General features: G+C 41.8%; 1 protein-coding gene across 1 annotated transcript in view; it reads left to right on the forward strand.

Moving 5' to 3' along the window:
- PKDCC (protein kinase domain containing, cytoplasmic) overlaps positions 1-4581 on the forward strand; it is a 49550-nt gene extending 44969 nt beyond the window's left edge. Inside the window, exon 7 of the mRNA XM_030557638.1 lies at positions 3766-4581. Within this exon, the coding sequence (XP_030413498.1) occupies positions 3766-3851 (86 nt within the window). The 3' untranslated portion in view covers positions 3852-4581. The remainder of the gene's footprint in view (positions 1-3765) is intronic.
- The last annotated feature ends 14102 nt before the right edge of the window (positions 4582-18683 follow it).

Genomic DNA, 18683 nt, shown 5'->3' on the forward strand with positions numbered 1-18683 from the left:
GTGAAGACCTGTGGCAGTGAATTTTAGACTTGTGTTACATCGCTAAAAACAGCTGTGGAGATATCTGAGCTTGGGCTCTGAAGCTCGGTGGGGGGTGAGTTTTGGTGCCTGAGCTGCAGTACGTACACAGCTGGTGTGAGCCTGTCGGTAGCCCTGGTAACTCAAATTTGCTGCTGCAGGTTTAAAAAGCAGTCTGGATATACCCTCTATGTCTCAGTTCCCATCTGAGGGCGTGATACTCCTTCTTTACCTCAGAGGAGTATTGTGAGGGGCTCAGATACGGTGGTAATGGGAGCCATACAAATACTTGAGATTGTAAACCCCTAGTTTAAAGAAGCAATTTGACTACATAATAAAAATCTCCTTCAGCTTCTCTGCATAGTAGTGCACTGCTCTGGGAAAGTCAGCTCTAATCTTCAAAGTCATTGTGTACTAAGATCTATATGTAAATGATGGTACAACAGTGACACAAATCACCAGAAAGGGAGTAAAACAGTTAAGGCAGAAATGTAAAAATAAGAACGCTACCTGCAGGAGTGGCGCCAGGGTTTCTGACGCCCTAGGCGAACAGCCATTTTGCCGCCCCCCGCGGCCCCAGTGGACCTACCGCAGTCATGCTGGTGGACGGTCCGCTGCTGGAAAGGCTCCGGTGGACCTGCTGCAGGCATGACTGCAGTAGGTCCGCCGGAGCCTTTAGATCAGCGCACTGTCCGCCGAAATGACTGCGGCAGCTCCACCGGAGCCTTTCCAGCCGCAGACTGTCCGCCGGCATGACTGCGGTAGGTCCACCGGACCCGCCTGCCGCCCTCCCCTCGGGCAAAATAGCACCCCCCAAAAAATTCTGGCACCCTAGGCCATTGCCTAGGTCCCCTAAATGGTAGCACCGGCCCTGGCTACCTGGACAAAACATGGTGCTACTTTAACTGCTCATGCATTGTGCCCCATTGTGGGTAGATAGCAAAGATGCAGGCCTACATATTTAGAAGTGGCCACTTAGGCCATGTCTACATCTAAAATTTTGCAGCGCTGGTTGTTACAGCTGTATTAGTACAGCTGTATAGGGCCAGCGCTGCAGAGTGGCCACACTTACAGCAACCAGCGCTGCAAGTGGTGTTAGATGTGGCCACACTGCAGCGCTGTTGGGCGGCTTCAAGGGGGGTTCCGGGACGAGAGAGCAAACCGGGAAAGGAAACCAGCTTCGCCGCGGTTTGCTCTCTCGGTCCCGGAGCCACCCAGCAAACCGCAGGGAAGGAGACCTGCTTGCTCGGGGTTCCGGGACCGAGAGAGCAAACCGGGAACGCCGCGGTTTGCTCTCTCTGTCCCGGAGCCAGCCAGCAAACCGCAGGGAAGGAGACCTGCTTGCTCGGGGTTCCGGGACCGAGAGAGCAAACCGGGAACGCCGCGGTTTGCTCTCTCGGTCCCGGAGCCAGCCAGCAAACCGCAGGGAAGGAGACCTGCTTGCTCGGGGATCCGGACCGAGAGAGCAAACCGGGAACGCCGCGGTTTGCTCTCTCGGTCCCGGAGCCACCCAGCAAACCGCAGGGAAGGAGACCTGCTTGCTCGGGGTTCCGGGACCGAGAGAGCAAACCGCGGCGAAGCTGGTCTCCTTTCCCGGTTTGCTCTCTCAGTCCCGGAACCCCGAGCAAGCAGGTCTCCTTCCCTGCGGTTTGCTGGGTGGCTCCGGGACCGAGAGAGCAAACCGCGGCGTTCCCGGTTTGCTCTCTCGGTCCCGGAACCCCGAGCAAGCAGGTCTCCTTCCCTGCGGTTTGCTGGGTGGCTCCGGGAACGCGAGAGCAAACCGCGGCGAAGCTGGTCTCCTTTCCCGGTTTGCTCTCTCGGTCCCGGAACCCCGAGCAAGCAGGTCTCCTTCCCTGCGGTTTGCTGGGTGGCTCCGGGACCGAGAGAGCAAACCGGGAAAGGAAACCAGCTTGATTACCAGAGGCTTCCTCCTTCCACGGAGGTCAAGAAAAGCGCTGGTAACTGTCTACATTGGATTACCAGCGCTGGATCACCAGCGCTGGATCCTCTACACCCGAGACAAAACGGGAGTACGGCCAGCGCTGCAAACAGGGAGTTGCAGCGCTGGTGGTGCCCTGCAGATGTGTACACCTTCAAAGTTGCAGCGCTGTAACTCCCTCACCAGCGCTGCAACTTTCTGATGTAGACAAGCCCTTAGTTTGGTAGCTTAGTTTCTGGTGTCCAGCTAGAGACACCCTAAATCTGATTCTCAGCTAGTGTAAATCAATGTAGCTTTGACTTCAGTGGACCTATGTTAATTTAGACCAGGTCAGAATCTGGCTCTTTATCTCACTCAGGTACCCCAACCCTGGAGGCACCCACAACAGACACCTTTTTAAAAAAAGGTGTCCATAGGATGGTATTAGCTGTAAGTTGTAGTATGCAGCTGTGGGTCTTCACATCCATTGTGCACCCGGAACACATGAACAGAGCCTACCTAGAACAAAGAATATATATCACAGGCTTATGCAAGCTTTATCCGGAGGAGCCAACACTTTCTGGCTGATCATACCATACTGTCCATCACATGACAATCAGATTTACCAAATATACCACTAAAAACACCTTCTTGAGCTCTGCTGAGATTTGTAGGAAAAAAGGAACAGCTCCCTTAATTGAATAGCACCGTCAAAATAATTCTTTAAAATAATACTTTAATTCCTGCTACATTATCACTTGATTCTCAGGCATTCTGAGGAGTTATTGATTATTTAAAACCATATTTGTTGGCATCCAGATCAGCATGTGATACTTTTTTTAGGGAAATGTTATCCAGCTGAAGAGGCAGGAATTAGGGGAATATCATTTGGCTATATTACCTTGAGGCAGATGGTAAGGGAAGGTTGAATAACTGCCTAAAGACACAGTAGCGTATATTCCAGTGACTCTCCTTTATCAATTACAGTGGGTGCCCAAGGGATTTCAGTATGCTAGGACCACATCCAGCTAGAGGGGATGAAAGAAAGATCCTAGTTCGACAAGCATGATGAGAGCAGAAAGGGCTAGCTAGGCACCAGCAAATACCAACAACCAACCCCTTACTGAAGGAGAGCCTTAAATGAACTCTGGCTTAAAGGATTAATTATGTAATGGAAACTGTACAGGCTGCCCATCACTCAGTGTTTTTTGTTGTACTAGTTTGTTGGTGAGAGTGGAAAATCTGCTACAGTTGACTTAAAAATCTGAGCTGGTGAACAATAGGAGATGACTTATTTAGCATCTGTGTTTCAGACTAGGCCAAATTTGGTGCATATATACATATATTTTTGGTGATGGTTCAAGCAGGCCAAGAAGATATTCTTGCATGATCTAGTGAATGCCCTTCATTTAAGCTGTTATCCAGAGCCCATTAAAATCAATGGGATGACTTACAGAAGCTCCTTCAACTCTATATAAATAAATCAGATTAATACGATTTTTCATCTTCAAATGCTTCTCTTAGTTACACCTGGACAACCCCACAGAACCAAATCTTGATCACACTTATCCTAGCATATACCTGGAGTATCTATACTAGGCCAAATTCTGCTCTTAATGTAGTGTTGGTGTAACAGAGTGCAGTTTGGCCCTTGTGACTTCAACAGAAAGACTCCAGATTTATACCAGCTTGAAAGAGAGAAGAATTTGGCCTCCAGTGTAGTTTAAAGAATGCAGAGAAAGAATCAGGATATGAGATTTCAATGTTTGGAATAGACCAAAATGTTGGTAATCACTTCTAATTAGATTCTTCTTTCATGTTCTGTTTAGGTCGGCAGCTTGTCTTCTTCAAGATGGGCTCAAATCATATCGTGCCTGATCCTGACAAGATAACATATGTGAAAGTGACAGGCTGACAGCTTAAGTGGCTTAGTCTGACTTGTAAATGACAGGAGCTGTTTGTGTATAAATATAGACAGCTGTTATGTACAAGATGTCTGCGGGAGGGAGAGATAATTGCACTATTACTCATTCTAATCTAGAGTGCTAAGCAAAACTTTAAAGAACTGACCTGCATGACCAGGATGAATGTGCAATACAACAACATTTTCAAAATGTGATTTTTAAAACAAAACAAAAAATACAAAATGTGATACACTGTTGGAATATAAATTGGGTTTTAAAGCAGTAGGTAACTCTAGCCTTTCTAACCAAGGTTAATAGTCTGTACATATTTGCACAGAGTTGGAAGTTCATAATTTCCATAGGAAGTCTGGGTCCTCTGCCATAATATTTATTTAGACAAGTACAATCACTACAGAGTTAATGAAGCTTATCAGTTACAAAGCTAAATATCAAATGTCATAGAAGACAATCAACATTTGTGTCAGTGTTATCAGATATGCAAGACTAAAAACATTTGTAGAAATACTATGGGCCTGTCATCAATGGAACTCAGCCATATTTATAATTTCAAAAATGTAGCCAATTTTCATTTTGTCTGAAAACATTTTAATTTAATTAAAATAAAGATAAATGAAAACATTTATCTTTAATTTTAAGAGAGCCATATTTCAGTTGTTTAGGCCCTGATCCAGCAAAGCACTTACTCATATGCCAACTTTAAGCATGAGTAGTCCCACTGAAGCCAGGAGGATTTAAGTCCATGCTTAAGTGCTTTGCTGAATAGGGATAGCTTTAAGTATATATTTAAGTGTTTTGCTGAATCAAGGCCTTAATCACTGTCCAAAATTTTCCCTAAGGTGTTTCACTGACAGATCAGCAAAGCAATCCAGCAGTCTGAACAACATAACTTTTTGGTGAAAATCTTGCTATGGAAAACTTTTCATTTGTAGTATCCTCAAATCCTTAGTTATCTAAGGTGCTTCTTACTAGTTCTTAGAACAAATGAAATGAAAAATGAACATTAGCCTTAAATTCTATATAAATAGATGCATTTTACAGGCATAATGTGTCTAGAGAATTTGCTTTCAGTGAAAGCAATAAACTAAATGCTAAAAGTGACCAATGTCATACTGTTTTGTAGTTTGTACATTCAGAAAATTTTGTACTTTTGTTCCTTAAATTGTTTATTTTTGTAAAAAAAATAAAATTTAAAATTTGTCAATTTTTTTCTGTGCTTCACCCTAAGGCCTGAACCCTGTGAAGATATATGTAAGTTCTTAACGTAGAATATTGTAAGTCGTGTGCACAAATCTTTGCAGAACTGGGATCTAAGAGAACCCAATTATGCCTTAGGATATACATGACTCCCTACTGACTTCAGTGGGAATCTGGTGTGTATATCCAAGAGCAAAGTTTGGCCCTGTATTTGTGTTTGTCTATGCTGAAATAAGTGACCTTTAGGTTGAGAGACCATGTTTCAGTAGCTTCTCTTTCTTTGTGACTTCAGTCATGTAAATATAGCTCACGGGTGTTCAAACATTTTGAATTAACTACGGATTAGAATAGAATCTGAAGTAATTAATCATAGGACTAAATTCTGTTTTTCCTCACTGGGCTCTGCTCAGGGCAGTGTGGGAGAGGGAGGAAGGGAGCTGCATCAGCGAAGCAGTTCTCTCAGCTTTCTGACTATGCAGGAGAGGATGTTCTTGGGGCAGCACATTCAGCAACAGTCCTTACTTCACTGCAGTTTCTCAGAGATCACTGATACTGTAATAATGTCTCACAAATCACTAAAATGACATGCTATAATTCACTGATTAGCATTTTAGCTGCTGCAATAACTGATTGTATAATTTGGAGTCCCTCATTCATTTAATGGTGATAAACACAGTAAGGAATCCTTTAAAATTCATTACACATCACACCAACACATACTGTACTTCAGTGTACAGATCATTGAAGTGATACACCTTATTGGCATTGAGGTATCAGGACATACTTTGAAAGCCTTTAACCCTGGTTGTGTGCCTTCATATTAAACATTATATAAAATACTTGGCATTTTAAAAAAAGTAATGTCTTTTTATAAATGGTTGTTTAATTAGCCATTTTACTAGATAAAAAAATATCGAACAGTTTTTTAAATTTCATGGGGAAAAAAAGATATTCAAAGGCTAATGACCAGGATAATTTCATTTTACCCTTTCAAGTTTTCCTAAAAACATCTGAAACTGAAAACCAAAAATCATACTGCCCTGTGGAAACTGAAAAACTGCCAAAACAATTCTCACCGGAAGTTGCAAAAAGAAAGAAACATAGCTTTGAGCCAAAAGACTGGATGACAAATTTCAGTGATCATTTTATATGGACCATTTGATAACTCTTTGAAAATAAGGGTTTCCTATGGAAATGCTGATAGAATCTTAACAACAGGAGAACTTTAGTACAGTAAATAGTTCTAATAGCTGGAATAACCACTAGTAACAGAAGTATATTTACTATCTAGGGCAATGTGTCTTTGGCAGTTTAAGATCTGATTCAGCAAATGCTCAGACTGGTTCTTGTGGCATTTATTATTTATTTGATGTATGCAGTTCAGTCGAGCCAAGCCACGATGTTCAAGGCATGAAGACCTCCAGGAAGTGGAGTCATTTTGCAGTCCTCAATCCTGTGTCATGGTTTGTGGCTGCCCACATTGACACTAACTGTCCCTAGAATGCCACTGAAATTCTGCTGCAGCGCAAATTATGTCCGGTACGAAACTGGTTCAGAAGACTGCATTGCCTTTGCCGTAAATCAAACTCAGGTAGACGATGGGTAGGGTCTGAAACAAGATAATTTTGTATCACTTTCTCTGTGGACCATGAAGCTCACCATGCGTCCCCTACCTTAAATCCCTCACCTGTTAAACTTACCCACAGTGGGCAATGTGAGGGCTGACTATAATGTAGTGGATAGTTGTGGCATGGAAACCCACAGTAGAAGAAGACTCACAAAAGCAATTTGGCAGGTTTGATCCAATCAGACACTTCTAGACTTGGAGCAGCCATCTTATACAATTTCTTTGTGGAAAAAGGTATTTTTATATTTTCTTTGAAAGGTTGGACTGTTTCTTACATTTCCTTGGCATCGTCAAACTGCTTCCTGCAGCTCAGACGCAGGAAAAGGAAAGATGACACCAACTAGGCTCTACGTGGTTGATCCTCGGTATTAAAAAAGAAATAAATCCTGAGATCTGAATAGAGATTTACTCAGTGCAAATCCAACAGACTGCATATGAAATGAACTGCCAACAATGTACTGAATGGGCCTGGGGGAAGTGAGATCTATCAAATAGTGAGCATTGCTCACAAAAGGCTCTATCTGATCATTTGTATAAAACTGACAAGGCGTAAGGAAGGCCTGATGACTCTTGGAAAGGCTTGAAAGTTTAGGGGTCTGTTAAGATCTGCCCATGGTCCCTTTGCTACAGGAGCTAACACAGGAAACTACAGGCTAGAAGCGATTACTTAGCAGCTAGCTTTACTCCTGTCAGACACTGATTGACAGGCATTAAAAGGGATGGAGTAGAAGCCTATCTGAATGAACCTGAATAAGCAGTTGGTGAAATACTGTTATTACCCAGGGAGGAAAAAAAAAAGGGGATACACTAGGGGAATCCAGTGACAAAAAGACTAGAGGAAGCCCTGAGACAGAGAAAAATCACTAGTCAATCCTACAAAAATTATGAGATTTAAAAAAAAATTCTCATTTTTCTTTGCTGGCTGGCTTCTGAGGGAGCCCTTGGGTCATATTACCAAGCTTTTCTCCACTACCAGAAGGAACAGAAATTACCTTTTCTAAAAATGAACATTGAAGTTCTTACATAAATCCACAGCTCCTTGAGTCAGCTAAGAAAAAACACCAAATATAATGAAAATTGCAATACAAAGCATGAGAACCAGCAGTAGATACAGAGGTACTCACATTTGAGTCCAGAGACTCCTTCCTTGTGTCTTGTACAATGAAGAAATAAGTAAAACTGGTCAAAAATTGGGGAAAAATCTTCATGAATATTTTCTTGGAAAATGGTCATTTTTTTTGGCCAAAATTTGAAATTCTAATGAGAAAACTGAGGTGTTTTTTTTTAAATAAAAGTTTGATAAAATACTTTATACCGTGTCAAACATCTGTGGAAACAAGCAGAGGGGGATTGGGAAGGGGAGGGGGAATCCAGGAAAGGGGCTCTCTCTTACAAAGTGTATCGCAAAGTGTCTCTGGAAAAGCCAGAGAACCCCGGATTAATAAAAAACAGAACATTATGAAATACTGTTAAAAATGAATGTATATGCAAACTTAGTGGACTCTTTGGTAATTGGAATGTATCAAGAATGTGTTTTGTTTGTTTGTTTGTTTTTATTTTCACATCTTCTAAGCGACAGCAATAGTGATTCGGTAGGCATGAGCCAATTTCCATTTTTGTAATTGCAGCATAGGGTCCAGTGCCACTTATAGCTTTCACTGTGTGGTTAGGTGCTCCGCCCTCCCTTAGACAGACATAGAACTTGAAATCTCTGTTTTCAGGTCTATCTTTTGTAGCCTTTCAAGTCCTGTATTTTTATTTTCATCTAATTGATTTTCAATCTTTTAGGAGATGCGTGTGACAGAGTGTCGGGGGAAAAAAACCCCAATCCCATTGTCCCTTCATTGTATTAGCAGTTGCTCTGGGTCAGTAGCTGCGCTGTTACCAAAGGGGAAAGTAACTAAATTAAAAAGACATCACCCTTGTTTTGAAATTACCTTTGATTTAAAGCCACAGGGGAAATAACTTATTTAATGGAAGCTATATTCTGTAAACAAATAGGCATGTTTAGCAACTGGCTGTGAGGCTACCAGGGAAGAAGAAAATTTCAATTTACCACTTGAGATGTTAGCGCCTGAATCTGATTTTATCTATCTGGGTTTATTGGTGTAACTCCATTGATTCCTGATTTTACATCTGTGTAACAGATCAGAATCATGCTCTTAGAGTTCAGAGTGGCCATATTTTAAGATCTAAATAAAATCTTTTTCTTGACTGCAAATGTTTTGACCATGTAAATGAGACAAAAATGCATTGAGTCTCTCCATCATAGTTCTTGGTGATCCTGTGGGATTCAACAACTGACTGACAAAACACATTAATGAAGATAGCTTTCTTTTTGGTTTTAAGTTGGACTTTGCCAAATCTGTTTATGAAAAAAATAGAAGTCTCCCACTTTGCTTTGCTTTGTGTAAAGAAAGCAAGGGATAGGTATTTTTTTCCTCACTTTTTTTTAACAAATAAATATAATTCCTCTGTTATTCATCTGCTGACTAATTTCAAGTACATTCTAATGACAATTGCCAGTTCTCAATATTTAAAAGAACCTGCTACACATGTAGATAATAGCACTAATTGGCATTTATGAAATACAGATTTTCTGTAAATATACCAAATGGAATGTGTGCCAGCTAATCAGACAGTTGGGTGGCCAGTGCCAATTTTAGAAGTGCATGTGCATAACATTTTGTACAAGACATTGGCTTTGAGGGGTTATGACCTGTTAGAAACCCTCATCTCCGCCTCAATGACTGGAGATCTCCTCTCACTCTTGAGAACATTAGTGTTACTATGCAGACACTTTGTCCAAAACGTGAATAATATCTAACCCAAAGCTTGTTTGGGAATCAAACAGATTTCAGCAAATTTTGTTTGGGTGTTTCTGATTTCTATTCCTAGATGGGATTGGGAGTGAAAGTTCTGAAATAGAGGCAACATGTTGTCATAAACAGATAGCTAAGGGTTAATGTTCTTTTACCTGTAAAGGGTTAACACAGGGAACCTGAAACACCTGACCAGAGGACCAATCAGGAAACAAGACTTTTTCAAATCTGGGTGGAGGGAAGTTTTAGGTGTGAGTTCTCTGTTCTTTGTCTTAGGTCTGACCCTCTCGGCTCTGAGAGTGATTTTTCTACCTCCAGGCTTTCTAATCTTCTGTTTCCAGGTTGTAAGTACAAGGATAGTAAGAAAATAGGTTTATATTGTTTTTTTGTATTTACATGTGTGTAGTTGCTGGAGTGTATTCTTTTTGGATAAGGCTGTTTATTCATTTTTCTTTTAAGCAGTTGACCCTGTATATTATCACCTGAATACAGAGACTATGTTTAATGTCTTTTTCTTTCTTTTTTTATATAAAACTTTCTTTTTAAGACCCGTTGGAGTTTTTCTTTAGTGGGGACTCCAGGGAATTGAGTCTGCAGCTCACCAGGGAATTGGTGGGAGGAAGAAGTCAGGGGGAAAATCTCTTTGTGTTAGATTTACTAAGCCTGACTTTGCATACCCTCTGGGTGAGGGAGGGGGGAGAGATTAGCTCTCTCGGTACTTGTGTTTCCAGGACTGGAAGCAGGGAATCTCCTAGGGTCGTCCAGGGAGGGGAGCGTGGGAGAAAGTAACAAGGAAACAAGGGGAGGGGGTTATTTCCCTTTGTTGTGAGACTCGAGGAATCTGAGTCTGGGGGTTCCCCAGGGAAGGTTTTGGGGAGACCACAGTGAGCTAGGCACTGTATAATTCCTGGCTGGTGGCAGCTTTACCAGGTCCAAGCTGGTAACTAAGCTTGGAGGTTTTCATGCAAAACACCCATATTTTGGATGCTAAGGTCCAGATCTGGGAAAAAATGTAATGACACATGTATTAACAGTTGCTGTGGTGGGGTATCCAAGATTAAAGTAGGCGGTGTATACTTGTGGCCAGATTCTGCCCACCTTACTCAGATTGAGTAAGTGCTCTGTGCGACACTGATATGGCCTCAGCTGGAGGACTGTGTCCAGTTCTGGGTGCTGCACTTCATGAAGGATGTGGACAAACTGGAAAGAGTCCAGAGGACAGCAACAAAAATGGTAAAAGGTTTAGATAACCTGACCTGTGAGGAAAGGTTAAAAAGACTGGGTGTGTTTAGTCCTGAGACAAGATGAGTGAGGGTCTCCCTGATAACAGCAATGGGCTTAAATTGCAGAAAGGAAAATTTAGGTTAGATATTAGGAAAAACTGTCTAACCACAAGGGCGGTTAAGATCTGGAATAGTCTTCCAAGGGAGGCTGCGGAATCCCCATCATTTGAAGTTTTTAAAAGCAGGTTAGACAGACACTGGTCATGCAGGGTCTAGGTTTACTTAGTCCTGCCACAGTGGAGGGGGCTGGACCTAATGATTTTAGGTCTTTTCCAACCCTATATTTCTAGAGTAGTACCTTACTCTGAGTGTAATCTCATTGTTTTCATGGGGACTACTTGTGGAGTACAGTGTTACCATTGTGTCAGCTGTGGAAAGATATTATACTTAATGTTGCCAACTCCCATGATTTTGATATTGGGTTTTTCTTAAAGCCCCAATTCCTGGAGTCATGTGTGAACAAAAAGCTGCTATGTGTTCGTAATTACTAACCAGTGTGGCTACAAGAGCCATAAGTGATGCAATTCAACAGCAGCTCCAGTTGCAAGGTATTGTGTATTGATGCTATATAACACTTGTAGTCAGTGTGCGAGCACTGTCCTACTAGAATTAACTTTTGTCACATGAAACTCACTCACAAGGTGGATGTGGGTGCTGAAATCCCAACTGCTACAAGATGACAAAGCTCCAAAAAGGAGATATAGAAAGAACAGGGGCATAGAAAAGGAGGCATAAGAAGAAATACATGGGTCAGACTCAGACCTGAACAGAGAGAGCGCTGGCATAGCAAATACTTGCACCATGTGCCAAACTGATTGTGGCTGTACAATGACAATACCCAATCCACTCTGAGTATCCGGAAAGAATTAACTCTTAATTCCCTGAAGCCAAATCAGAACACAACACAGCCTCTAGCCTTCCCTCCCAGCTGTCAACTTCTCAAGAATTTCCTTGGTTCTCTTCACTGCCTAGAGCTAGAGTCTTCCAATTCCTGATTACCAGTGAGCCCCAAACTCTAGCCGTTTGATACCTTTTGCATATAAACAGGACAATGCTCAGTTAGTGATTCTGACTGACTGCTCAGTCATCTTTCAAGTCTTCTTTCTCAGGTCAGATTGTGTTTCATCCCAAAATTGCATAGAAAAATGCCCTTCAGTTGCCCACTTTATGCCCAAAGTATGCTAGAATAAACTTTTAAACAGCTAGAGAGATAAAGAACTAAACTCCAAATCATATACAACTAACAACCCAAATAAAATAGCCATAAACTATGGTAAAAATTACATATCCTTTAACACAAAGCAAGATTACCTGGCATCACCAGCTAATGCCATTGACAGATTCTTATTTAAACCTAGCTTCTGGAGCCTTGACAGGCACTATTCCAGCATGGGTCCCCTGCCTTCTGAGCAAAGCTAACTTTTTTCTGAATAAATCATAGCTATTTGAGCAGTATAAGTCTTTGTCCCCCCTCTGGTGGCTGGTCAATATAAGAGGTCACTTAGTGTGCCACAGTAGCTAGTTAAAAAGCTTAGTGCTTAGCTCAACAGGTAGAAACTCATGCTTTGAGTGCTGTATGTCTCTGGTTCAAACATCACTGATGGTTAAGACTGACTACATTAGCATAGATGCTCATCCTCATAAAGCTTCAGCTACCATGCACTGACCTAACTGGGTCCTCACACTTTTTTTTTCTGCTTAATATTTAGTGTAATGGACAAAATATAAACATATTATAAAATGTTCAGTTGCCATTACATCTCTGAGCTATTCAGACTCAGAGTGATAAGATTTCATATCACTGTGGAGCAGAAAATTTGGGGGCTGTATGACGGTGGAGGATGGAGGAGGGAATAGCAACATTGCTATTTTTTCTATATTGGACACCATCTGTATTTTATTCAAATAGGGTTATATATTTTGTGAAAATAAAAAACAGCCTCATGACTCAGTGTGTGCATGGCAGTCCCTTGAATGTCTATAATGGGAAACATGTTTTAGGTTGGAAGTTGCAAAGGGAAATCAAATGTTTGAAGTGTCAGAGTTGGAGAAATATAAAATATGCCTGACACCAGAACGATTGAAGCCAAAAGGAATAAATCATCATCTCAGGAAAGAAAAACCCCACCAAGCTCCTGGCTGTAACATGCATTTTCCTACACTCAAATAAAATTACATCCAACCTGATAATTTAACCAGACTTGTCAATAAGAACTGATGGATTCAGCAGACACTATCACGGCATGCTCCAGAGTAGACTTCAAAAGCCTCTAGTATGCTAGCCAAAAATTTGAAATGGAACGTTAAATATTAGGGCTGAAGTAAAATATCTCATTTTGCAGAACATTTGATTAAAGTAATTAATGGCAATTTAGTAGTTTAGTCCCAATGTAATGTCTTGCCTAAGCTGTTATATAAGTGTCTGCTTAAGTAGGGCAACCAGAGCATCCAAGGAGGAACTTGAGCAGAACTCTGAGGTTGTAATAATAAGCGTTTGAATGTGTGCTCATTTTTGTTATGCACTTTGCCGTGATTCTGGTTGAATTTTCACTCATTTTCGGTTCTCATTATGCTCATTGTCAGAAAGATGATTTACTATAAGTTTTACACCTAAAGTTGCATGCTTTGTGAATGGTACTGCTACAGACTGTGTTCTGGTTTGAGCCGTATCTAACTCTACTTGAAATAATTAGAGCAGTTCGTGAGGAAATGAAAATACTCCCTTTAAACTGTAAATTCACATGCTATAATTTGGCCAGGCCAGTGATTTCCTTTTGCTGTTTAATAAACATTGATATTACTTTTTTTCAAAAGGAAACAGCTCCTTGCATGTCAAGCCAAGGTCTAATCTTTATTTGTTTAAAGAATAAACTTATGCAGTCGTATTCTCCACTGTGTCCAGCTTAGGGTGTGTGCAGCTGCACAGTTGGAAAGGGAGCTCATGATTCTTGCATTGACTCTGGCCCATGGTCTGGGGTAGAGCAGCCTGGGGGAATTAGCTGAAGCATGTTGGCTTTCTGTGATTCCCTAGGGACCATATGCCAGAATGCATCATGCTCCAGCCACCTCTCCTCACCTTGACTTCCAGCCCCTATCCCGCCATGACACAGAGCATGGCAGGCAGCTCTGCCATTTCTGGGCCTCCTGGGCACTTCTTCATGCTCGGAGCATCCACAGCAAGGCAATTCAGGGAGCTTCAGGTCCTTTGGTGCCAGTCCAGGACCCAAAGAGGAGTAGAGAGGGGTTGAGAATCTGGCCCAATATAGGTTTTATTTTGTCCGATCAAAAATGCATCAATCAGTCAGAAAACTGAATCATTGTTATGCTCTGATAAGATCTGAAAGAATGTATTTTAGACAGACACTAGCTTACCTGTTCATTTCACTTTCGAACCCCCTCCCCACCATATGTTTATAGATAAGCCCGTTCTCTGATTGGCTACAGCACACAATAAGCCTCTTTTACTAATCAGTGAGCATGAAACTGTTCAATAGTGATACAGGGCCAGAGTCTGGTTCCTCTTCTCCCACTGGGTAGCACCTGGCTTTAGAGGAGCCACTTGTGGAGTAACACGAGGAAGGGTATCGGAATCATGCCCACAGAGAGAACCTGTCACTCTACTGTACCAGGGAAATTATTAAATCAACATAAGTCACTAAGTATAAGAGAATCAAAGTCACTTCACTCCAAAGGGGTCACAGGACCAGCGTCCCCTGCTTTGAAAATAAATGCCTTAGCTTTGCCTCGCTATTTATATAGCAGCAGGAGACCATTATCCTATGACAGTGCAATGCTCTATTGACATGATCTCCTAATTAAATCTACAAATGGAACTCATCTTTTTGTGTTTCCAGTATTTTTTTTCCATGCAAAGTACTTTCAATATTTGTTTGTTCGCTGGCCAGAAATCTATTCCAAGGGAAGTTAGAAACAGTGTTCAGTTTAGAACTTTCATATTAGCACACGGACCCAATACAGGATGGTAAAAAACATGCATTTAATAAAGTGGCATCTCCAGGACAGATGGGCTTTTTCATTGGAGAGTAAGTCAAACTTCTTTCAGTGGATGGCACTGATAGATTCAGGCTGGTATTTTCTGTCACCCTTCCTTTGAAAATCTGTATTTGGACAAGTTTCTTGAAGTAAATATTTAAATCAATACTCACCAATCAGAAAGAAATCAATAATAGTACATTTGTTTCCATATAAATTATTATGTAGATATGGGATCAAGCATCTGTACTCGGTTTGTGAATAACCTCCAAGTTCCATGGGGCTCACTCCATCTCTGTCATGTAAAGGCTGCCCCACAATTCAATTTGGCCCATACTTCAGCCCCTTGCCCTAAATCTTAGGCACTTATATGTCCCCCCACTACTGTAGTATCTTGGCACCTAGTAATCTTTAATGTATTTATCCTCACAGCAGCGTGTGAGGTAGGGCAGTACTGTTATCCCTGCTTTACAGATGAGGAACTGAGTTTCAGAGATATTAAGTCACTTGCCCAAGGACACATAGGAAGTCTGAGACAAAGCAAGAAGTCCCAGGTTAAGGCCCTAGCCTCTGGATCAGCCGTCCTCTCATATTCCTAGACTCATGGATTTCAAGGCCAGAAGGACCACTGTGATCCTCTAGTCTGACTTGCTGTATAAAACACAGGAGTACAATGTTTATTATGCATTAAATGATGAAACTACTTCTCTCTTCCCTCAATTAACTAGTGCCTTCCCCATTCTCTGTGACTTCGAAAAGGTCACGTACTCACTCCTGAGTATCCATCATAGACACCTCTCTAGCACTAAGGATCTTCTAGAGGGGTGCAGCATGTCTGGTGGTCTTGCTGCTGGGCTTTTCATTCACAATATGAATGGCTGGAGGCAGTTCCATTCAAATGTTGAGTGCTTTAAATGCTGGTGCATAATGCACTTCTCTCTGAACTAGGAAACCCCACAGTCAAAGGAGTTTAGTTGGGAGAGATTTTCAAGACAGGGTTAGTGTGGGTGTCTAATCTCACTGGTGGAAGGGACTTTGCTCCAAATCAAGTGGTTTCAAACTTTTTCGGAAAGTTTACCATATGTTAATAATATAAGGGTGACCTTGAGAATCACCTCTCCTCTCATTCATGACAGCACAGGCCACCATCCCTCTCCTATTCACAATTGCATACTATTCCTGTGGTGATTAGAGCAATTGCTTTAATGAAAAAATTAAAGTAGGAATGTATTTGATGTTTGTTTAGCTGCCTTTTGATGTGAACTAACTGATGCAAATAAGGAGGAGTTTTCCAGGAACCACCAGTATGTGCTTTTTGGACCACATTTGCCGTACACAATCAAACAGCTGCGAAGGACCATACAAAGCACTGGAGACATTATCTAAGGTCGTCTACAAAGTGCAAGTGGAGAAGTAAAAGTTTCTCTTTTCTATTGGTCTTACAACTCTTGGTCTATAGGGTATAATGAAGCGTCACTTGCTGACACCACTGTATATGTTGGCTGAACATGGTAAAGAACAATCAGTGATACAATGTTTAAACTCTAACCTGTACCATTTGCCAGTGGAAATATACATGGGAGGGAGAGGGAAAGATTAATCCTTGTTCATGTATTTTTCCAGTTCTATAATATAAGGTGTCACGTGAAATTGGCAACTCTATGTGGAACAAGTACGTACCTTATGGTTATAAAAAGGTTATTCCTTTAAAAAAAAACTTTCAAAACTTCCTTTACTCCAAGACATTAAGAATAATTTTCAGTATAGATACATAATTCCTTAAATATTATCAGTACATACATTTTGAAGTGATTATGATGACTAGTGGACTACTGGCTCTTGGTAAAGCTATTAGGTGTACATCAAATCAGGGAATGCCTGTAAAACTCTATGCACCTCTTTCACCCTCTGCCAGTTGGCAACCCTGTACCCCAGATATACATACAAATAGCTTACATGTACACAGGATTTTTCATCTACAAGGATTCCCAAAGCCCTTTATAGCTTGTACACAGCATATAAGGATCATTTGTCCACCATAGAAATTCAGCTATTCTTTGGTCTGGCTAAGCAGTCCTTCTGTACCAGCAAAGCTACACAATAGGTTATTTTTCACTTGCTATAAACTTTCTAAACAGAGACTGCAGGGGAAATTTTATATAAGCAAGAATGTACTTAACCAAGCTGGAATTTGCCAGGATATTGGCAAACACTCTCACAGTTTCCAGCATTTTAAAGCACTTACTGATCCTCAGAGGAAAGGTGCTACATGTGTGTAAAGTGTTATCGCTTTTCTCATTCTGACAAATGCCAGGGAATCATTTGATCACCAGGAATGTGAGTGGCCAGGGCCTCAGATCTCTTTCAAAATGTGGCACCTGCAGCAGTGCAGTTCCCTTTTCCACATTATGCTGGGGGCATTGGTTCAAAACAGGATCATTTATCCACACTGTTTAATTTTCACCTAGCAACTAGAATTCCTCTGGAGGTCTCCGATCCAAGTAGAGACCAGGTCCAACCCTGCTTAGGCCAAATTGGGCCATTTAGCCACTGGCTGAGATAAGGAATGGGTGCCGAGCTATGCGGTTCCATTAGGAATTCAGGGAGGAATAGTGCCTCAAAGAGTCATAACCTCCCTGTGAGCAACCAGGTGTGCCAGGCAACTTCATAGGTTGCACTGTTCTTTGAAGTCATGCAGCCCAATTCCCCTGGTGCAGCTGGCCTGAGCTACGGGTCAGAGGAGAGAGGAAAGACAGTGTCATAGCCTCATCACCTCCATGCCTATCTCTGCCTCCTTGAAGGCACCATTCTGCCCTCAGTGCAGGAAGTACAATTGTGATGGCTCCGTCTGCAGGCCACACAAGGTACTGCAGGTCTGCACAATTGTTTTAGTGCCTGTCATCTGACTCCTAAATTTGTGGGACGTGATGAGATCACAATCCATGGTGGCACATCACCCATCATATATCTTACCTATGACCAACCAGAACTGGAGTCTTTAGAGTGCATCTCCAGCTGTCCCTTCTAGAGAAAGAGAGTACTTGCCATATCTGTGAACTATTACATCTGCTCATTGGATTCTGCACATAAGTCTTATTGCTATCAGTCCTCAGTGCATGACAGCCAAACAAGTGACTTTGAAAGCCCTAAAGGCTACTTCAACTTCCCCTTCTTACTCCTTCTTTCTATTCCTTGCTGTATAAGTTACACTCAGATTCTCCTACACATCAGTAGAGCAGATGTTGGTAGATTTAGAGGCGCCTGGGTGAATGTAAAGGCACTGAAGTTAACTGAAAGGGGTCAAACTTACACCACCTTACCCGTCACTTTGAATTTGACCTTAAGATGACAGCTCAATCCTGCATCTCTTACTCACCCTTCTCTCACCCACACAAAGAGTCCCATTCACTTCAGTGTGACTGCTGGTCTGAGTGAAGACCGCAGAATCAGGCCCCAAAACACCAAACTGCCCACCTGTTCTCTGCATTATCACCGCCACAAATAAATATCTTTAGGAGGCTTTGTGAATGAAACCATTCAACTCCTTTCCCTTCCAACATCTAGCAATATAACTAACTTCAGTTTTTTCCTCTATACTGCCCCTCTGTAAAACAGCCATTCAATGTAGCTCACCGAAACTGAAAATTGATGTCTAGTCTGCAATTTGAAATCCCACATTCCACTCCGGGCAACAATGGCTGAAGAGCTGAAAGGCGATGGTTTGCCTTTGCCATCTGCAGCTGAAGCTTGTCCGCTGAAATTTCAAAAGTGGAAAATGACTATGGTACAGGGCACATTTTGTCCATTAACTCACTTGCTCAGAGGAGTGAAACACTGCACTGAATGTTCATTTTTTCCCGATTGTGAAATGCTGTTTCAAGGTACGCTGCGGAAGCAGGTCAG

Source organism: Gopherus evgoodei, chromosome 3 (assembly GCF_007399415.2).
Source record: "Gopherus evgoodei ecotype Sinaloan lineage chromosome 3, rGopEvg1_v1.p, whole genome shotgun sequence".
Lineage (NCBI taxonomy): Eukaryota > Metazoa > Chordata > Testudines > Testudinidae > Gopherus > Gopherus evgoodei.